This window comes from Pseudophryne corroboree, chromosome 9 (assembly GCF_028390025.1).
Source record: "Pseudophryne corroboree isolate aPseCor3 chromosome 9, aPseCor3.hap2, whole genome shotgun sequence".
Taxonomy (NCBI): Eukaryota; Metazoa; Chordata; class Amphibia; order Anura; family Myobatrachidae; genus Pseudophryne; species Pseudophryne corroboree.
In genome coordinates this window covers 319,906,465-319,929,619 of record NC_086452.1, presented here as the reverse complement: position 1 = coordinate 319,929,619, position 23,155 = coordinate 319,906,465, and the positions used below count along the sequence as shown (strand labels likewise).

At 46.6% G+C, this 23,155-nt stretch overlaps 1 protein-coding gene across 4 annotated transcripts in view; it reads left to right on the top strand.

Moving 5' to 3' along the window:
- Positions 1-21,303, top strand: part of CBY1 (chibby 1, beta catenin antagonist) — a 98,970-nt gene extending 77,667 nt beyond the window's left edge. For all 4 annotated transcript variants that reach the window (XM_063940480.1, XM_063940479.1, XM_063940481.1 and 1 more), the window contains exons 4-5: positions 724-836; positions 19,984-21,303. In XM_063940480.1, coding sequence (XP_063796550.1) covers positions 724-836; positions 19,984-20,055 — 185 coding nt within the window. In that variant the 3' untranslated portion in view covers positions 20,056-21,303. The remainder of the gene's footprint in view (positions 1-723; positions 837-19,983) is intronic.
- Positions 21,304-23,155: the final 1,852 nt, after the last annotated feature.

Here is a 23,155-nt window from a genome sequence, read left to right as displayed (position 1 = left end):
TGCTTTAGGACATCCCCAATGTTTTCCTGTGGAAACAAATGTATCCTGCTGCAGAAAAGGAGATTTATGGTAGACTTATAATTGTTAGTTGATTTTTTGCGCGGTACATTGGTTCCACCGGGCGTTCACCTTGACGCATCTAGCTTCTATGGGTGTATATGGCATTAGCCGCTGGTACCTTCTCCTGTCGTTAGAATCTGGTTCTACGTGACTAGCATCTGCCTTCTTTCTTGCCTGCTCCTGCATTTGACTGGTTAACGAAACTGGGCTCCAGTGTTTATAGAGGAGGCCCCAATGTATCCTGGGACAGCCTAAAGCTTTAGCTTGTTGGTGCCTCTGGATCAAGATCCACTCTACACCCTGATGTTTTCCTGTGGAACCAATGTACCTCGCAGAAAGAGAGTTAACAATGGTAAGTCTACCATAACTCTCCGTTTACAACCCAGGATTCAGACTCTAAAGTCACAATAAATGGCTTCTTGTGATTTTAGTAAATACAAAAATTCTAGAATTAATATTTCTTTGCATTCAGCCCAAATCCTGATCTATTGTTAATTCTTAAATTCATAATGTTCTGTGTACTACAGCTATGCCAATTAATGCAGGTAACTATAGAAAGTAAAATATAAAGTATATAATATTATTGGCCAGTTTACTTTGTGAGTGATGCCTTCTGCAAGTTATTGTCCTCTGTTATAGTACTGTATTGTACTCATTTTACAGAGTCAGGTGGCTCCGGGTCGCACAAGGAGCTTCAACGTCTTCGAAAGAGGAACATGCAATTGGAAGAAGAGAACAACTTGCTGCGTCTGAAAGTAGAACTCCTACTAGACATGGTGAGAGACAGTATATTAACTAATATTACTAGCGGAGGGGAAAACCTCTTTCTCATACGTCCTAGAGGATGCTGGCGATGCTTCAAGAACCATGGGGTATAGACGGGATCCACAGTAGACATGGGCACACGATAAGACTTTGAATGGGTGTGAACTGGCTCCTCCCTCTAAGCCCCTCCTCCAGACTCCAGTTAGATTCTGTGCCCAGCGAGACTGGAGGCACACTGAGGAGCTCTCCTGAGTTTCTCAGAGAAAGACTTTATTTAGGTTTTTTATTTTCATGGAGACCTGCTGGCTACAGGCTCCCTGCAGCATGGGAGTGAGGGGAGAGAAGCAGACCTACTTCTTTAGAGTTCAAGGGCTCTGCTTCTTAGGCTACTGGACACCATTAGCTCCAGAGGGTTCGATCACTATGGTACGCCTAGCTGCTTGTTCCCGGAGCCGCGCCGTCACCCCCTCACAAAGCCTAAAGATAGAAGCTGGGTGAGTATGTGAAGATCAGAAGACTGCTTGAGGTACCGCGCAGCGGGCGCGCTGCGCGCCATGCTCCCACACAGTTCACGGCACTACAGGGTGCAGGGCGCAGGGGGGGGGCCGCAAATACACTGGCAAACAATATAACAGTGCCGCGGGCACTTGTTAGCGACCCCCGCCAGTATAAAGTTTTTTAAACAGGACCTAAGTGCGCCATGTTGGGAGGCGGGGCTTAGCCGCATATCTCTCACCAGCGCCATTTTTTCTCTTCACAGAAGGCTGCAGAGATGCTGGCCCTGATCCTCCACACTGCTGTTCAAGTAACAGGGTGCAAAACGGGAAGGGGGGAGGGGGGGGGGGGTCACTCATAATTGGTGAATTATATATATTGTAAAAGCGCTAGCAGGTCTGGCCAGTATTATTGCTGACTTCAGAACGGGGATAGGCGCTGGGTGTGAGCTGGCAGAACTCTCTCTGTGTCTCTCTAACAGGCTCTGCTGTAGGTCTGTCTCCTATAGCCCAGTGTGTTTGTGGCTGTCGGTACGTGTGTGTGTCGACATGTCTGAGGCTGAATGCTCTTCCCAGGAGGAGCCTGGCGTGGGGACTGACAGTTCTGTGACAGTTCAGTGTCGGCACCGCCGTCGGATGATTGGGTCAATATGCTGAGTGTTTTAAATACGAATGTGACTAAGTTGGCTAAGAAGTTTGATAAATCTGAGTCTAAGAACCAGACATGGAGGAAATCCATGGAGGATGCTTTGTCACAGGTCCAGACCCCTTCGGGGTCGCAGAAATGTGCATTTGCCCAAATAGCAGATAGGGATACCGACACGGACTCTGATTCCAGTGTCGACTATAGTGATGCCAGATTACATCCAAAACTGGCTAAGAGTATTCCGTACATGATTGTGGCGATAACATATCACTGAGGACCCTGCTGTTCCTGATACTAGGGTCTGTATGTTTAAAGGCAAGAAACCTACGGTAACGTTTCCTTCCTCTCATGAACTGAATGCACTTTTTGAAAAAGCTTGGGAAAATCCCGCCAAAAGGGTACATGTCCCCAAAAGAATTCCAATGGCTAATCCGTTTCCCTCTGGGGACAGGGACAGCTGGGAGTCAATTCCCACGGTAGATAAAGCTTTGTCACGTTTATCCAAAAAGGTAGCACTTCCGTCCACTGACACGGCAGCCCTGAAGGATCCTGCGGATCGTAAGCAGGAAAATACCCTGAAGTCCATTTATGTCACTACAGGGTCGATACTCAGACCCGCTGTTGCTGCGGCATGGGTGGGTAGCGCTATTGAGAAGTGGGCGGAAAACTTGTCATCGGAGGTAGATTCCCTAGACAGGGATAGTGTGTTTTTGACCTTGGGTCATATCAAGGACGCTGCAGCGTATTTAAAAGAAGCAGTAAGGGATATTGGCCTTTTGGGAACAAGGGCCAATGCCATGGCAGTCTCTGCCAGGAGAGCATTGTGGATTCATCAATGGAATGCTGATGCGGATTCTAAGAAGGCAATGGAGTCTTTACCGTTTAACGGTAAGGTCTTGTTTGGTGACGGACTCACTGACCTGGTCTCTACGGCTACAGCGGGTAAATCGTCTTTTTTTACCTTATGTTCCTGCACTGCAGCAGAAATCGCATCACTATCAGATGCAGTCCTTTCGGCCCAACAAATTCAAAAAAGGACGTGGGTCCTCCTTCCTTGCTGTGAGGGGGAGATGAAGAGGAAAAAGGTCACAGGCTGTGGCAAGTTCCCAGGAGCAGAAGTCCTCTCCGGCTTCTACAAAATCCACCGCATGACGCTGGGGCTCCGTTGCGGGAGTCCGCACCAGTGGGAGCACGTCTCAGGCTCTTCAGTCAGGTCTGGGTGCACTCGGACCTGGATCCTTGGATAGTAGACATAGTATCCCAAGGGTACAAGTTAGAGTTTCAAGACGTGCCCCCTCACCGATTTTTCAAATCGGCCTTACCAGCTTCTCTTCCGGACAGGGAGATAGTAAGCGCTGCGATACTAAAGTTGTGTCAAAATCAAGTAATTGTCACGGTACCACCGTCTCAGCAGGGGGAAGGGTTTTATTCGAGCCTGTTCGATGGCTTAGTCAGACCGATTCTAAACCTAAAATCCCTCAATTTCTTTTTGAAAAAATTCAAGTTCAAGATGGAGTCCCTACGAGCAGTGATCTCCAGTCTGGAGGAGGGGGATTTTATGGTGTCGGTCGACATAAAAGATGCCTACTTACATGTCCCCATATATCCTCCACATCAGGCTTACCTGAGATTTGCTATGCAGGATTGTCATTACCAATTTCAGACGTTGCCGTTTGGTCTGTCCACGGCTCCGAGGATTTTCACCAAAGTAATGGCGGAAATGATGGTTCTCCTGCGCTACGGTATAATCACAATTATCCCGTACTTGGACGATCTCCTCATAAAGGCGATGTCCAAGGAGCAATTGTTGAAGAATGTTGCCCTTTCACTGACGATTCTGCAACAACACGGTTGGCTCCTAAATCTGCCAGAATCGCAGTTGGATCCAACGACAAGGCTGTCGTTCCTCGGTATGATTCTGGATACAGAATTACAGAGGGTTTTTCTTCCAGTGGAAAAAGCTTTGGAAATACAGAACATGGTAAAACAGATTCTGAAACCTGCAAGGGTGTCAGTTCTTCACTGCACTCGGTTGCTGGGGAAGATGGTGGCGGCCTACGAGGCCATTCCGTATGGCAGGTTCCATGCCAGGGTGTTTCATTGGAACCTGCTGGACCAGTGGTTCTATCTCCCAGGACCAGAATTTCCCTTCTGTGGTGGCTACACAGTTCTCACCTTGTGGAGGGACGCAGATTCGGGATTCAGGATTGGATCCTGGTGACCATGGATTCAAGCCTCCGAGGCTGGGGAGCAGTCACACAGGGAAGAAACTTTCAGGGAAAGTGGTCAAGTCAGGAAGCTTGTCTACACATAAACATTCTGGAATTAAGAGCCATCCACAACGGCATACTGCAAGCAGAACATCTTCGAGGTCTGCCGGTCTTGATTCAGTCAGACAACGTGACAGCAGTGGCGTACATAAACCGCCAGGGCGGAACAAAAAGCAGAGCGGCGATGGCCGAGGCCAAGAAGATTCTTCGCTGGGCGGAAAGACATGCCAGCGCTCTGGCAGCGGTCTTCATTCCAGGAGGGGACAACTGGGAAGCAGACTTCCTCAGCAGACACGATCTCCATCCAGGAGAGTGGGGTCTTCATCGTGACAAGTCGTTGGGGAGTTCCCCAAGTGGCCATGATGGCGTCCCGCCTCAACAAGAAACTTCAGAAATATTGTTCCAGGTCAAGGGACCCTTAGGCGATAGCGGTGGACGCCCTAGTGACACCGTGGGTGTTTCAGTCGGTCTGTGTGTTCCCTCCACCTCCACTCATTCCGAAGGTGATAAAAATGATAAGAAGAACAAGGGTTCAGGCGATCCTCATTGTTCCAGATTGGCCAAAAAAGGCCCTGGTATCCAGATCTCCAGGAGTTATTCATAGAAGATCCCTGGCCTTTTCCTCTTCACGAGGACCTGTTACAACAGGGGCCGTGCGTGTATCAGGACTTACCGCGGCTGCGTTTGACGGTGTGGCGGTTGAGCGCCAAATCCTAGCCCGAAAGGGTATTCCCAGTGAAGTCATTCCTACACCTTCTTCAGGCTAGGAAAGAAGTAACGGCAAAGCATTACCACCGTATTTGGAGAAATTATGTGTCTTGGTGTGAATCCAAGAAGGCTCCTACGGAAGAATTTCACCTGGGCCGGTTGCTCCATTTCCTACAAGCAGGTGTGGATGCGGGCCTAAAGTTAGGCTCTATTAAAGTACAGATTTCGGCCTTATCGATCTTTTTTCAAAAAGAATTGGCCTCCCTTCCAGAAGTCCAGACCTTCGTGAAAGGCGTGCTGCACATCCAACCTCCCTTTGTGCCCCCAGTGGCACCATGGGACCTTAATGTGGTGTTGCAATTCTTGCACTCACATTGGTTTGAACCTTTGTGCAAGGTTGAGTTAAAATTCCTTACTTGGAAAGTGGTCATGTTGTTGGCCTTGGCGTCTGCAAGGCGCGTGTCTGAGTTGGCAGCTTTGTCTCACAAAAGCCCCTATTTGATTTTCCATGCTGATAGAGCGGAGTTGAGAACTCGTCAGCAATATCTGCCAAAAGTGGTTTCATCATTTCATGTTAACCAACCGATTGTGGTGCCAGTGGCTACTGACGCCTTGGCGGAGTCAAAGTCTCTCGATGTGGTCAGAGCTTTGAGGATCTATGTTGCCAGAACGGCGCAGATTAGGAAGACAGGGGCTCTGTTTGTCCTGTGGGCTCCCAACAAGATTGGGGCTCCTGCTTCTAAGCAGACTATTGCGCGCTGGATTTGTAATACGATTCAGCAGGCTCATTCTATGGCAGGATTGCCGTTACCAAAATCGGTGAAAGCCCAGTCTACCAGGAAGGTGGGCTCATCCTGGGCGGCTGCCCGGGGAGTCTCGGCGTTACAACTTTGCCGAGCTGCTACTTGGTCGGGTTCAAACTTCGTTGCGAAGTTTTACAAGTTTGATACCCTGGCTGAGGAGGACCTTTTGTTTGGTCAATCGGTGCTGCAGAGTCATCCGCACTCTCCCGCCCGTTCTAGAGCTTTGGTATAAACCCCATGGTTCTTGAAGCATCCCCAGCATCCTCTAGGACGTATGAGAAAATAGGATTTTAATACCTACCGGTAAATCCTTTTCTCTTAGTCCGTAGAGGATGCTGGGCACCCGTCCCAGTGCGGGCTGTATCTGCAGTTTGCTTGTAGTTACGCTCATGTTGCGTTAAGTTTAGTCACTCTGTGACTGTGGTTGGTCATGCCGTTGCATGCGTTGTTGTTGAATGCCATGTTGTACGGCGTGTTAGTGGTGTGAGCTGGTATGTATCTCACCTTAATTTAAAATAATTAAATAAATCATTTTCCTCGAAATGTCCGTCTCCCTGGGCACAGTTCCTATAACTGGAGTCTGGAGGAGGGGCATAGAGGGAGGAGCCAGTTCACACCCATTCAAAGTCTTATAGTGTGCCCATGTCTCCTGCGGATCCCGTCTCATGTCTCCTGCGGATCCCGTCTATACCCCATGGTTCTTGAAGCATCCTCTACGGACTAAGAGAAAAGGATTTACCGGTAGGTATTAAAATCCTATTTTTACTTTTGGCTAATAAGCCATTTAATGAAGAAGTGAAGAAACAGAATGGAGGACTTATATCTTTCCCCAACTACTTGCCTGGTGTTCGCATCGGTTGCTAGCACACCAGGCTGTCCGTTATCTGATCTGGTTGCAAATGATGCAACCAGGCAGAAAGCTCACTGTGTGGCTGCAGGAAGAGAATCTTCCCACAGCTGCCGCTCTCAGAGGGACCTCCCGACCCTTCTGGTTCCCTCCCCTTTGTGCCTGTTGTGCTGTCAGTCATGGCTGATCGGTCAACACAGCAGGGCCCCCCACCCAGCTGCTGCAGACGTTAGCAGCCACTGGGGAAATGAAAATTAACCATCCCCTTAGCCCCCTAGTATGTACATGCTCACAGCTCAGATGAGCAGCCGCTGGGAAAAGTTGCGATGGTCGCAATGTTACAAATGTTTATTTCTCTTACGTCCAAGAGGATGCTGGGGTCCACATTAGTGCCATGGGGTATAGACGGGTCCCTTGGGAGCCATGGGCACTTTAAGAGTTTAATAGAGTGGGCTGGCTCCTCCCTCTATACCCCTCCTACCAGACTCCGTTTAGAAAATGTGCCCGGTGGAGCCGGTCACAGCTAGGAGAGCTAGGAGTTTTTCTAGTTTTATTATTTTTTTAAAATAGTCAGGTACAGGGAGGTTGCTGGCAACAACCTCCCTGCTTCGTGGGATTTAGGGGGGGAGTAGGATCCAACCCTAGAGGTTAATGGCTCCTATCTCTGCTGACAGGTCACTGAGCTCCTGAGGGTGATGATCGCAAGCCCACGAGGTGACCGCTCACTCCCGTAGCATGGCCGCCACCCCCTAACAGAGCCAGAAGATGGAGTGGTGACTAAGACACCGGTGCCCCGGTAAGCGGGTCACCGGTGGGAAATGGCGGCACAAGGGTAGGATCGCAGCTCTGACAGGCTGCGCTCCGGAGGGCTCAGTGGTACTAGTAGTGCGGCGCTGTGAGGGGCGTCCTGGGCCAGCGCAATACCCTACACCGGTCAAGTATAGCTTACAAGGTCTAACCCACTGTTTGCTGCAGATTTACCTCAGGCCAGTATAATCTCTAAATGCGGGAAGATGCGCCATTACAGGGGGCGGAACTTCTTCCTCAGAGCAGATCCAGCACTCACCAGCGCCATTTTCTCCCTGTTGATTACACTGAAGAGACGCTGACAGGGAGTGCTGCCCTCCGCATAACTCCAGCATACCTCTGCAGTAGCAGTACCAGGGTGTTATAGACGGAGGGGGAAAGTGATATATTAACTGTTTAATCTATTAAGATTATTCAATCAGCATCAGCTGTTTACTGTATAAACTGCCTACTTGGGGCGCTGTGTGGCTGGCTCCTTATACTCTGTGTCTCTGAAGGTACTCTGGGGGAAACTGTGTCTGACATTTTCGTGTGTGTGTGTGTGTGTGTGTGTGTGTGTGTGTGTGTGTGTGTGTGTGTGTGTGTTTGTATAGCTCACATAAACATGTCTAAGAACTCTGTATCCTGTGCTGCAGAGTGTGTATCTTCTCCAGAAGAGTCTATTCCTTGTACTGAGGACTGTAATATACTGTCTCAGCCTTCTGAATCCGAACCCCCATGGGTGGATTCTATTAGGGGGATGATATCCCAGATTTTATCTCGGATGGCTCATAATGAGACTGAAACACAGGTTTTGAAAAAGTCTTTTGAGGTTTTGTCGTATTCAGTCCCCACTACCTCTTCAAAGACCCCGATTAATACCCTAAGAAGCGTGCTCTTGCCCAGATAATGCAAGTTGACATGGATACCGGGGACGGTGATGAGGATATGCAGGGGGGAGATGCATCCCTTGCTTAAGGGGTGCAACTTATGATTGAGGCTATTAGGGACGTTTTACACATTACTGATAAGGTACTTGAGCCTGCAGAGGAGACTTACTTTACTGATACTAAGAAATCCTCTGTTACATTCCCTGCATCTAAGGAATTAATCGCATTATTTGAAAAATCCTGGGAAAACCCGGAGAAAAAAAATCCAGATTCCAAAAACGATTCTCATTGCTTTTCCTTTTCCTGAGGAGGACAGGAAAAAATGGGAAATACCGCCTGTAGTAGATGCTTATGTGTCTAGGTTGTCTAAAAAAGTGGTTTTACCTGTCCCATGGTCCACCGCTTTAAAAGAGCCGACTGACCGTAAGATTGAGACTACACTCAAATCTTTATACGCAGCTACTGGCGTAGCTTTAATGCCTACTATTGCTTGTGCGTGGATTTCTAAAGCCATAGTAAAGTGGTCAGGCACGTTACTAGAGGAATTAGACTCTATGGATAGAAGTGACATTGAATTGTTGTTACGTCACATACAGAACTCTGCAGGTTTCATGGTGGAGGCCATGAAGGACCTTGGCCATCTCAATGCGAGAGCTTCTTCCATGGCTGTCTCGGCACGCAAGGGACTCTGGCTGCGCCAATGGTCTGCGGATGCGGAATCCAAGAAGAGTGTGGAGAACCTACCCTTCACAGGTCAGGCTCTGTTTGGTGAAGCGTTAGATGCATGGATCTCCACGGCAACTGCGGGTAAGTCAACATTCCTTCCCTCAGCAAACCACCTGCTAGGAAATCTTATCCTACGTCTACCATGCAGTCCTTTTCGGACCGCGAAAGCTAAGAAGTGCAAACCACCTTCCACTTTCTTTAGAGGAGGTCGGGGGAAATCCAGAAAACCTGCACCAACAGGTTCACAGGAACAGAAACCCGGTTCTGCTTCCTCGAAATTCTCGGCATGACGGTGGACCTCCCAGCCCGGAGATAGGGCAGGTGGGAGCAAGATAAGAAATTTCAGTCATGTCTGGGCGTCATCAGGCCTAGACCCCTGGGTACAAGATATTGTTGCCCAGGGGTACAGACTGGAGTTTCAAGAACTCCCACCTCACAGATTCTTCAAATCAGGCTTACCAGCTTTGCTGACAGAAAGTGCTATCCTACAGGCAGCCATTCAAAAATTGCTAAGGGCAAATGTTATTGTTCCAGTTTCACCTCACTTAACAATCAAGGGTTATTACTCAAACCTGTTTGTGGTACCGAAACCGGACGGTTCGGTTAGGCCAATATTGAATCTAAAGTCATTAAACCCTTATTTGAGGGAATTTAATTCAAGATGGAGTCTCTGAGAGCGGCGATCTCAGGTCTGGAGGAGGGGGAATTTCTAGTATCCCTGGATATCAAGGATGCGTACCTTTACATTCCGATTTGGCCGCCTCACCGGACTTATCTAAGATTTGCGCTGCTGGACTGTCACTATCAGTTCCAGGCTCTGCAGTTTGGCCTCTCCACGGCACCAAGGGTGTTCACCAAGGTCATGGCAGAGATAATGCTACTCCTCCGCAAGCACGGGGTGAACATAATTCCTTATCTGGACTATCTGCTGATAAAAGCGTCTTCCAGGGAGAAGCTGATACAGAGCATTGCTCTCTCAACTCAACTACTCAAGGATCACGGGTGGATCCTGAATCTTACAAAGTTGCATTTGGAGCTGACAAGGAGACTGTCCTTCCTGGGGATGATCCTCGACACGGAAGTACAGAGGGTGTTTCTGCCGGAGGAGAAAGCGTTGGTGATACAGGCAATGGTCCGGGATGTCCCGAAGCCAGCCCGGGTATCGGTTCATCAGTGAATTCGCCTCCTGGGGAAGATGGTTGCCTCCTACAAGGCTTTGCAGTACGGAAGATTTCATGCAAGGTCTTTCCAACTGGATCTCCTGGACAAATGGTCGGGATCTCATCTTCACATGCACCAGAGGATACGTCTGTCACCAAAAGCCAGAATATCGCTCCTCTGGTGTCTGCAAACTTCTCACCTACTAGAGGGCCGCAGATTCAGGATTCAGAATTGGATCCTCCTAACCACGGATGCAAGTCTCAGGGGTTGGGGAGCAGTCTCCCAAGGGGAAAACTTCCAAGGAAGGTGGTCAAGTCTGGAATCCATCCTTCCGATAAACATTCTGGAACTAAGGGCCGTGTACAATGGTCTTCTGCAAGCGGCACATCTTCTGAAAGATCAGGCCATTCATGTTCAGTCGGACAATGTAACTACTGTGGCCTACATAAACCGACAAGGTGGACCGAAGAGTAAAGCTGCAATGTCAGAGTTAACGAAAATAATCCTATGAGCGGAAATGCACGCGGTGGCGCTGTCAGCAATCTTTATTCCGGGAGTGGACAACTGGGAAGCAGACTTCCTCAGCAAACACGATCTCCATCCGGGAGAGTGGGGCCTCCACTCAGAGGTGTTCGCAGAGGTGACAAGTGTTTGCGGCTTACCTCAAATAGACCGGATGGCCTCCCGCCTCAACAAGAAGCTTCGGAGGTACTGTTCCAGGTCGAGGGACCCACAGGCAATGACGATAGATGCCCTGGTAACTCCGTGGGTGTTCAAGTCAGTGTATGTGTTCCCTCCACTTCCACTCATCCCAAGGATTCTCAAACTAATAAAAAGAACAAGAGTTCAGGCGATCCTCATTGCTCCGGACTGGCCAAGACTGGCTTGGTATGCGGATCTTCTGGAGTTACTGTTGGAAGATCCGAGGCCTCTTCCTCTTCGAGAAGACCTTCTGCAACAGGGGCCATTCGCTTATCAAAACTTACCACGGCTACGTTTGACGGCATGGAGGTTGAACGCCAGATCTTAGCTCAGAAGGGCATTCCGAACAAGGTTATTCCTACCCTGATACAAGCTAGGAAAGGAGTAATGTCTAAACAGTACCATCCAATTTGGAAAAAGTACGTGTCTTGGTGTGAATCCAAGAAGTTTCCTACGGTGGAGTTTCAACTAGGGCGGTTTCTCCTCTTTCTGCAAGCAGGTGTGGATGTGGGCCTGAGGTTGGGCTCCATAAAAGTCCATGTTTCGGCCTTGTCCATTTTCTTCCTGAAACAGTTGGCTGCCCTCCCCGAGGTTCAGACTTTCTTGAAAGGGGTTCTGCACATCCAGCCTCCCTTTGTGCCTCCTACGGCACCTTGGGATCTTAATGTGGTGCTGCAGTTTCTGCAGTCAGATTGGTTCGAACCTTTACAGGAGGTTGATGTCAATTTCCTTACTTTAAAGGCGGTTACACTGTTGGCATTAGCATCTGCTAGACGTGTGTCGGAATTGGGGGCATTGTCCTGCAAGAGCCCCTACTTGATTTTCCATGAAGAGAGAGCTGAGCTCAGGACGCGTCAGCAAATTCTTCCAAAGGTTGTGTCAGCTTTTCATATAAACCAACCTATTGTCGTGCCAGTGGCTACTGACTCCTCAGTTACTTCAAAATCCTTTGATGTTGTAAGGGCTTTGAAGATTTATGTGAAGAGAACTTCTCGTCACAGAAAGTCGGACACTCTGTTTGTCCTTTATGATCCCAACAAGGTTGGGTGGCCTGCTTCTAAGCAGACGATTTCTCGCTGGATCAGGTGTACTATCCAGCATGCTTATTCTACGGCAGGCTTGCCGTGTCCGAAATCCGTTAAGACCCATTCTACTTGTAAAGTGGGTTCTTCCTGGGCGGCTGCCCGGGGTGTCTCGGCTTTACAACTTTGCCGAGCAGCAACTTGGTCAGGTTCGAACACGTTTGCTAAGTTCTACAAGTTCTATATTTTGACCTCTGAGGACCTAAAGATTGGTCAATCGGTACTGCGGGAGCCTCCGCGCTCTCCCTCCCGTACTGGGAGCTTTGGTACATCCCCATGGTACTAATGTGGACCCCAGCATCCTCTAGGACGTAAGAGAAAATAGGATTTTAATTACCTACCGGTAAATCCTTTTCTCGTAGTCCATAGCGGATGCTGGGCGCCCGCCAAGCGCTTCGTATTCCTGCAGTTGTTACTTGGTGCAGTAATGCATTGTTACTTGGTTAAGTACTGTTGTTCAGCCGTTGCTGACTTGTTTCAAGCTGGTTGGCTTGGATTTCTGTTATGTGTAAGCTGCTGTAAAACTCGCTACTATCTGTGTATTTCCTTTTCTCGAAGTATGTCCGTCTCCTCGGGCACAGTTTCTAGAGTCTGGTAGGAGGGGCATAGTAGGAGGAGCCAGCCCACACTATTAAACTCTTAAAGTGCCCATGGCTCCCAATGGACCCGTCTATTCCCCATGGCACTAATGTGGACCCCAGCATCCTCTATGGACTACGAGAAAAGGATTTACCGGTAGGTAATTAAAATCTTATTATTTTTTTAACCACTTTACTGACTATTTATTTCGCCGAAAACCGCTCCGAAATTGTCGGGTTTTTTTATGAGTGAATTAGGTGAAGAACATGACTTTAACCCTATCCCAAGAAAAAATATTTTCTTTCCCAAACATCGATTGGGAACATCGCGACCATCGCGGCTTTAATTTTGAAAGCCGGGACAGTCTGCAGGTATACAGGGAGGGTCTGGGGATGGCTTGAGAGGGTTCATTTACACTCCCCAGCGGCTGCCATTGTCTGCAGCCGCTGGAGGAGGGGGGGGATCCTGCCGTGCTGACCGATGAGCAGTGATCGGCAGCACGGCAGACACGGGGAGAGTGCAGGGAGGCAGAGGGACCTGTGACAGCAGCAGCGGAGGGAAGTTTATCTTCCCTGCCGCTGCTAACACTCTCTATCTGACTGGTCGCATCCTGTGCGACCAGGTCAGATAGAGCACTTGCAGGCATGGTCGCATCCCAGGCAAGTGGTTAATAAAATTGTTTTGGATAAGTTTTAACTCTATATGTGCATGACCTAATTCAAACATTTAAAAAAAAATAATACTTTGAGTGTTTTGTTGAATATTCTTTATTTTGTGCATCGTACTGACTGAATTGATTGAGATCAAAGTTAGCACTGTTTTTGTAACCATTTCTAGCTCATTTTCTGATGTTTCATAAAGCTATTTCTGATCTCACTTCTAAGGCTACTTGTCAGTGTTTCTTTACATTATAGAGGTAAAATGTTTTACTTCATGGTGTGTCTTGATAGGGAAGATTTTTTATTTTTACTCCATAAACATATAATGCTTTTAACACATATGAGAATTACCTATAAAAAGGGTGGTATCTGGATGGGGATCCGGGGAGGATCCCGGCTGTTGGGATTCCGGGAGTCGGAATCCCGACACCAGCATCCCAAATAGGTTCACCATCCCGGTGCCGGAATACTGATAGCCGGGATGCAAAACAAGAACACACCGCTGCGCTGGAGAGGTAAGCCACGGCAGGGTAGAGATTAGATTTAGGCTGCGGGGGGTGGGTTAGGGTTAGGCTGCATGTCGCAGAGATTAGATTTAGGCTGTAGGGGGGGGGGGGTTAGGGTTAGGCACCCCCTACCCCAGGGAGGGTTAGGGTTAGGCTGCCAGGAGGGAAGGTTAGGGTTAGGCACCACTGCCTAGGGTTAGGCTGCAGAGGGGAAGGTTAGGTTTAGGCTGCAGGAAGGGTGGGTTAGGGTTAGGAGGCTGGGGGGGTAATTATACTTACCTAACTCTGACGGGATTCCGAACATCGGGATGTCACGATCGGTATTCTGACCACCGGCCAATCAAACCCAACCCTTTTGGATGATAGGTCGACAGGTATAAAAGATCGACATGTAAAAGGTCAACAGTGCTTAATGTCGACAGGTTCAAATGGTCGACATGACAATGGTCAACACAAGTGTTTCTTTTTCATCCACTAGGGGTCACTGGAGTACTCTTGGGATATGGACGGCTTCCACAGGAAGTAGGCACTGAATAAATTAATTTTGGAACTATACCTCCCCTCCATATCCCTGAGTACCTCAGTGTTTTTTCTGTGCTCGACACAGTTAGTAGGCTTGTGGCTTTGCTGCCACAGAGGTCCACATTTCATTGGATTTTTCTAAGTTTTAAGCAGGGTTGCATACTGTTTTGCCATCTGGGGGAAACTGGTGATCCAACTAGATTGCATACTAATACATGCTAGTTTAAACTGTTAAAAATAGCTCAGTTTGGCCTTACACTATCAATATAAACCTACCATAGGTTTTACAGTCAGGATAGCTCTCCAGAGCGCGCTCCCGGCGCCGGCCACTAGAAGGGCCCATTAACTAAGCTGTGGTCAAGCAGCAGTCATCTCAGGTTTTAAGCCTGTGCGAGGTCACATTTAGTTTCAGACTTGTAAAAATGTGTTATACCTGTGTATCAGGGAGACTCTGTAGCCTACTGGTTAGGCTTCCCGCCAACAGTGTAGATGCTGCTTGCAGGGTCATTGGTTCGGATCCTGGGTTCAACTACTGTCTATACACCAGATAGTGTTAACAGTCTCAGTACATTATTGGCCATGGGTTTCCTCAGTGAGTACATTGGAAATGCTTCCATATGGCTTAGCATACATGTGTTTGTGGATGATGGTTGTATCCTCAATTGGATGTTGCACTGTGTTTGATATTATTATTAAAAAAAAAAAAAATGTATGTGTGTGTGTATGTATATATATATACAGGTTGAGTATCCCATATCCAAATATTCCGAAATACGGAATATTCCGAAATACGGACTTTTTTGAGTGAGAGTGAGATAGTGAAACCTTTGTTTTTTGATGGCTCAATGTACACAAACTTTGTTTAATACACAAAGTTATTAAAAATATTGTATTAAATGACCTTCAAGCTGTGTTTATAAGGTGTATATGAAATATAAATGAATTGTGTGAATGTACACACACTTTGTTTAATGTACAAAGTTATAAAAAATATTGGCTAAAATTACCTTCAGGCTGTGTGTATAAGGTGTATATGAAACATAAATGCATTCTGTGCTTAGATTTGGGTCCCATCGCCATGATATCTCATTATGGTATGCAATTATTCCAAAATACGGAAAAATCCCATATCCAAAATACCTCTGGTCCCAAGCATTTTGGATAAGGGAGACTCAACCTGTATATATATATATATATATATATATATATATATATATATATATATAATATGCTGACATTAAAAGTCTATTTTGCAGTAAGCAAGAATAATTGGTCAGCACTCAGTGCTTATTAACACTATCTGTTGAGCACTGCAAACATGGCCACACCGCAGCAGCTTTGCTTATTGTTTTTACAGGTGGCTCTGTAGCCAAGTGGTTAGGCTTTCCGGCCACAGTGAACATTGTGTTTGCATGGACACTGGTTCAGATCCTGGTTTAACAGGTGTTTAAAAAAAAAAAAAAAATCCATGGTAGGACAATTTTTTTCTTTTAATGTTACTTCCTGGTTCTTTCTCGGAAGTTGCTGCCCTACAACACTTAGACTCTGGAGGAGCGGGGTGTTGTTAGGAGTTTAATTTATTAATTGTTTTTGTACAGCATGACTCTACAGGAAGATTCACTATTGCTGGTAACCACATGCACGGTAATGCAGGTTTATACACACGTTACTTCCGTGGTGTACTTACTGGTTGGAGTACATGATCTCTTGCACTTACATGTGCAGCAGAGTACTGCAATGGAAGCATGCTGGGCCCATAACCCAGAGGTAGGCAGATTGAAACTATCCTCTGCTACATGCATTTATGCATAATCAAACAAGCAGCTTCGCTGCAAAGTCGGTCACACAGTGTGTCGGACAAATACGAATCTGGGCCAGTGGCGCAATGTATAACGCATCTGACTATGCATAACAAGATTGTAGGTTCGTCTCCTACCTGGCTAGTTTAAGTTGCCGTGATCGTATAGTGGTTAGTACTCTGCGTAAAGACTGCACAGACAGTTTCAGTTACATTGTTGCGGTCGATTTGCCGCCAGCCCTCATAGCACCAGGCCAGTACGTCAGGTTCTCAGCGAAGGCTGAACAATTTCCAATCAGAGACAATTGCATTTATTGGGTGTTTTACTACATATCGGAGTATACCCTACACAGCAGTAGGGCTGTTGCTTCGCCCTGCTTTGGTAAGGGTTTGAGGTAACAAGGCTGTAGTGGCAGGGCATTCCAGTTCAGGTTTGCCCTAAATAAAGACCACCTTACACTTCTTGCTGCCTACAGCTTCTTTGGACGTTGGCAGTTGGTTCTTGCGTTTTCAGCTTCGCTAGTAGCGCATAACGTCCACTTTGGCTACGTTCCTAACAGGCGGAGTCGGATTCCAAACGAGATAGATCGCAGACCAAGTGGGGAGGAAAATCTGATTTCCTACCATTGTCTACGCGAATTCCTGAATGATTCCGTCTCAACGACTTCAATTCCTAGGTATGATTCTCAATACGGTAAATCAAAGAATTTACATACCCGAACAGAAAGTACAGGTCATTCGTCATCTGGTACAATTAGTGCTCAAGCCACGCACAGTCTCGGTTCACTTGTGCATTTGCCTATTAGACAATGGTGGCGGCTTTCGAAGCGCTTCAGTTCGGAGGACTTCACTCACGTCCTTTTCAATTGGATGTGTTCGCACAGTGGTCGGGCTCGCATCTGCAGATTTACTGCAGAAGTGAGGTTGTCTCCAAGGGCCAGAGAGTCTCTACTCTGGTGGCTCAAAGTACAGAATCTAACCGCAGGGAAACGGTTCGGTGCCTGGAATTGGATAATTCTCACGGCGGACGCAAGTCTCAGAGGTTGGGGAGCTGTAGTTCAAAATTATCAGCTCCAGGGTCTCTGGGCGGATCACGAAAGATTGCTGTCTATAAATGTCCTGGAACTCCGGGCAATTTACAATGCGCTACTATAAGCAGTGCACAGGCTGTAGGCTCAGGCTGTTCAGGTGCAGTCAGACAATGCAACAGCAGTCGCATACATCAACAAACAAGGAGGAACGAAAAACCGTATGGCAATGCGGGAGGTACAGATGTGTCCACGTGCATCTTTGCTGTGTCCCGTCATGTATGGCACGGTTTTGCATGCTATATACTCAGAGATTTAGTCATGTCTTGTGTTTTTTTTTCTTAATTTGCTGCCTTAATATGTTACTTTATACATATTCTTTTATGGCAAACAAAAATTTTAAAATTCATCCACTCACTTCTCATGAAAAACAGTTCAGCTGTGTTTTGCATGTTGTGCCAAATTTGTAAAAAAAAAAAAAAAGCAAAGATGTAAGCAGTCACATCTGTAGCTTGAATCCTCTATTGGGCCGAGTATCACCAAATGATATTGTCGGCAGTAGTCATTCCGGGAGTGGACAACTGGGAGGCGGATTATCTCAGCCGTCTGAATTTTCATCCAGGAGAATGGGCATTAAATCCAGAAGTATTTCACATGCTGGTCCAGAAGTGGAGTTACCCGCAGGTGGACCTGATGGCATCTCGCCACAATCATCAAACGCCCTAGGTCATGTCCAGAACGAGAGATCCAAAGGCAGTGGCGGTGGATGCTCTCACAATCGCGTGGCCATACAGTCTCGCGTATCTATTTCCACCGTTTCCGCTGCTCCCTCTGTGGCTAAAACGGATCAAAGGGAGAGTCCGTCACAGTTATACTAGTGGCGCCTCTTTGGCCTCGGAGAGCTTGGTTCTCGGATCTCCGCGGTCTACTCGCAGTCGGTCTTTGGCCGCTCCCACTACGTTCTGACCTGTTACAGCAGGGTCCGTTCCTTTTACCCGGTTTAGCGCGGCCGCGTTTGACGGGGTGGCTGTTGAGACAGCCCTCTTAAGAAGAGAGGGCATTCCAGAATCGGGTATTCCAACCATGTTACGAGCTAGGAAGCCGGTTACGGCAGCTCATTATTACAGAATTTGGCGTGCCTAGGTTAGATAGAGGTCTGAGTTTATCCACACTAAAAGTGCGGATATCGGCGTTGTCCATTTATTTTCATAGTAGATTGGCCCTATTGCCGTCGGTTCACACCTTTTATGCAGGGTGTCCTCAGAGTTCAGCCTCCATTCACTCTACCTACTGCGCCATAAGACTTGAATCTGGTTTTTAGATTTCTTAGTCTTTTTATTATGAACCCTTACAACAAGTGGATATTAAATTTCTCACTTGGGAAAATAATGTTTCTTTTAGCCTTAGCGTCAGCAAGGCGTGTTTCAGATTGGGTGCTTTGTCGTGCAAACCACCGTATTTAGTGTTTCATGATGACAGAGCGGAATTCCTAGCGAATTCTGCTTTTCTACCAAAGGTAGTGTCATCTTTTCACATCAATCAACCAATAGTAGTTCCTATGTTAACAGGAGACTCTGGTAGGTTGGATGTGGTACGCGCATTACGCATTTATGTATCCCGAACATCGACCGTTCGTAAGACGGATACGTTGTTTGCTCTCTATGATGCTGCCAAGATGGGTTGGCCAGCTTCTAGGCAGACCTTATCCAGTTGGATTAAAGTGACCATACGTCAGACTTACCTTCATGCTAGGTTACAGCCGCCTACATCGATAACAGCTCATTCCACACGTGCTGTGGGAACATCATGGTCAGCGAGTCGTGGAGCTTCTACGACACAGCTTTGCCGGGCGGCTACATGGTCTTCGGTGCACACGTTTGTGCGCCTCTACAAGTTTGATACGTTTGCGGCATCAGCATCTAGCTTTGGCCGCCTAGTGTTACAGGTGCCAAACAGCTCTCCCGCCCGCGGGGGAAACTTTGGTATGTCCCAAGAGTACTCCAGTGACCCCTAGTGGATGAAAAAGAAAATAGGATTTTGGTACTTACCAGGTAAATCCTTTTCTTTGAATCCATAGGGGGCACTGGACGCCCACCCAGAGCAGTTTACCTGGTTTGGGGTAGGTTCAGTAGATCTTATGGTAACACACTTTCACCGACTGGTTCAGATTAACAAGTTATGGTGTCAACTGTTTAGTTCTCAGTAATGTTGGGTCAACTTTATTGTTGTCCGTTATGTTATATGTAATGCTCCATTGTCAACCTCTCTATCGCTCCTGTTCGGCTCAGTAAAAAACACTGAGGTACTCAGGGATATGGAGGGGAGGTATAGTTCCAAAATTAATTTATTCAGTGCCTACTTCCTGTGGAAGCCGTCCATATCCCAAGAGTACTCCAGTGCCCCCTATGGATTCAAAGAAAAGGATTTACCTGGTAAGTACCAAAATACTATTTTTTGTTTCATCCTTTACCATCCTTGTGGATTACGATTGTGAATCGTAACCTGTGCTGGGTGCAACGGTAACGAAGCTAAGCACCTTGCCGGAAGCATGGCGCGCAAAGCGGTACACTATTTGGTGTGACTTGTGGTTTAACGTTAAAAGTGACACCCAAAAAAAGTGTCGTCCATTTCAATGTCGACCTTTTGTACCTGTTGACTATTTCAAGTGTCTACCTTTTATGTCTCAATCTATTGGCCATGTCGACCTTTTGACCCTGTCAACCAGTTGCATGTGGTGTTGACTGTTGACCTAATACTGATCGACCCAATGATCCACAGCCAGAAAGGTTAACCATGGTCCTAGATTGTTGTTTTTGTTTTTTTCTTTGCAGTCAATCACTTAGTAACTGTAGGAAACGCTAGCAATTGGGTCTGGAGGGATAAATCTATGTAGACACAGGTTGTGTGTTCTCAGAATCCTTGATCTGACCCCATCATTTTTGTAACCACAGCTCTCTGAGACAACGGCAGAATCCCACCTGATTGAGGAAGAGCTAAAAAGCCTGAGTGGGCGAAGGAAATGAATGAATTATTTGAACCAGAGAAGAATCTGGAAAAGACGCAAGCAGCCCCCAGCCATTGATAATTAATACAATGTATGTGGGTGCAATACATGAACAAGGACACTGTATCTGTTCTAGGAGTTGCTGGGGTTCGAGAGGGAACTACCCTCTGTAAAGAAGAATAAACTGATGATGTTGACCCCTGCGCTCGACTCTTATGTGTCCCCACGTTAATTCTAACAGTAGAGTTTAGTGTTGATGCCTGCATTCATTAGCAGATAGACAGTGTTACCTGTTTCATTCAAAGAAATACAGCACTGATCTTCCTCCATTGTATTTAATGATCTATTTACTACAAATATACTTGTATTTAGATATCAATGAAGTCTTGACCAGACTAAAAAACATCTAAAATAAATTGATGGATATTCTAAAAATACAACTTTTAATACCTCTATAGCTTAAAAGGAAAATTGACAAAATCTATCACAAATTTAGAGTTTTTACTTTAACATTTTTATACTCCTTTAGTGAGAGATAACCAGTAGCAGTGAGGGGGGAATGTCATCTTTTAAAATCTCACTGAATACAGATGTGTCAGCCACGAGCCGCTCACCTGGAATATATATGTTTTTATCGGATTTTACTTATGAGTACATCTGTACGGGGAAAAAACATAATGACAGCAGAACTGTGCAACTAACTTAGAAACAATATTCTGCTTAAAAAAGTGTAGTTTATTTACACCCAAAAGAAAGGGGATTTTGAATGGAAATAGGCTTGGCTTGAAATGCTTTATAGATACTCAATTGTCATATATCTAGTTTTAACAAGAGGAGTGGGTGAGAGACTTTGCCAACTGTAATAGATTGTAGCTGTGCACAAAACATATAGGGCTGGATGTAATGCAGTGCCAGGTGGCCGGAGCTCCAATATTCCGGCCAAACTCGTACTTTGTTTTTTAAAGCGGCAATCATTTGCAAAGTAAAACAAACCTGGTTTTGCCTTCTAAATGATTGGCGCTTTAAAAAAAAAAAAAAAACGTACAAGTTCGTCCGGAATCTCTGAGTTCTGCATTGCATTACATCGGGCCCATAATGTCAAAATAAAGCCTTATATGTTACAGATAAATACTTTTATAAACTGCTCTTCTTGTTTGGTCTAGCAATATAAAATTATCAGGTTTCTGTACCCAACATCAATGATTACAACACAGTTTGTTTTAGTGTTGATTTTTGAATGTGTTATTAAATGTGTTTATGTTTTAAATTAAGGACTCCTCCTTTTGTTCACATGACACAAGATTATCAACAGAATAAACTATAGACCAGCCAGTGCAGTAAAGTCTGTCCTTGTTTGCTATTCTTTGGTGTGTTGCACCTTATTATTGAAAATGCCATACCTAGTGGGTGCCGTTCTTCCACTTCCACACATACTATTGTGTAGGTCCCCCTCGTACCGCCAAAACAGTTCTGACGCGTATTGGCTTGGACTCCACAAGGCCTCTGAAAGTGTCCTGTGGTGTTTGGCGCTAAGACCAGACACCACAAAATTTGGAGCTCAAGTCAACATCTTGAACCATTTGTTATGTTCCTCAAACCATTCCTGAACAATTTATCCTGCTGAAAGATGACACTTTTGCATTGTCTACACCCAATTATTGGCCAGAAATGCCCAACTTCATGGAAAGACAAATCCAGCCAAGAATCGCCCTCAGAATAGGATGATGATTTGCAGAAATGCATCAATTTGCATCTGCGCACGCGTTGTATGCTACAACTCATTGTCAATCTGCCCCCCCCCCCCCCCCCAGTCTGCACGTTTTATTCTTCGAGTACGACTGCTGCTGTGAAATCAAAATGACATTGAATTGGTCTCATCTTTAATTAACATAGAAATATAGACTTTGACGGCAGATAAGAACCACTTTGCCCATCTAGTCTGCCCATGTGCACTTACACATTAGAGTTAATTTTTTTGTTGGGACCAATTAACCTACCAGTATATTTTTGGATCGTGGGAAGAATCCTGAGTAGCCAGAGGAAACCCACTTCCGTGGAGAATATACAAACTCAACACAGTTAGGGCCATGGTGGGAATCAAACCCATTACCTCAGTGCTGTGATGTGAGGCAGTATTGCTAACCATTACACCATCCGTACTGCCTTGTAAGATCAGGATGTTTAGCTGTTTATCTATTGCCATTTTTTTCTATCTTTTTGCTTAATGTCCACATTGACAGCTTGCAATAAATAAGGGAAGGGTAATAGCTGTTGAAGTCAGAACAGAAAATGAAGCTTTAATTTCAACAATATGGCATGAACAGAGAACTTGACCTTTTGATGTCTTTCGTTTAACCACTTAACTGACAATTTTTTGTTTCACAAAAATGCTCAAATGTGTAATTTCTTTTTTTTATGTAATAAAGTTTCTGCAGCGGGGTACACTGGTATTTCACAGGGAATAACATCGGGGTGCAGAGTTGGATCTTGATCTGAGGCACCAACAGGCTAAAGCTTTGACTGTTCCCAGGATACATTACCGTTTCCTCTATATCCCCGCCTCCAGGAACTGGAGCTCAGTTTGTAAGCTAACAGTTAGTGCTGTGCTAGGCAGCCCTGAAAAGAGCTTTTCTGACAAGAAAGAAGACTTCAAGGGCTGCAGCATAGGCACTTGGTGCTATCTGTCATGCTGACATATCGTGCTGCGGCTCCCTCACCTCCCCCAGCTGCGCTGTATACTCCCGCGCCCTGGTTGCCAGGTACTTACAGCGGAGGTGCTCCGGTTTCATCAGGCACACATACCGCCACTGCTCTCCTGGATCGTGTGGCGTGGCCGCATGATAGGGTGGAGGTAAGAGGGTCCCCCAGGCGGGACCGGCCGAAATAGCGACCTGTTCGCGGTCTCCGGGGCTGGACCGAGCTGCGAGTATGGACACTGTGGCCGTGCAGGGACCCCACTGTATACACCAGGGCAAGGAGCACAGGTCGAATTTACTAAAATCCGTTTCACACCGGCTCCATAGTACCTGGTGGTGAAGTCCAGCAGAGGGCATATGGCGCTGACCTGTAGCCCCAGGCGCCATCTACAGCAGATGTTCCCTCTCTGGAGCTGAATCTCT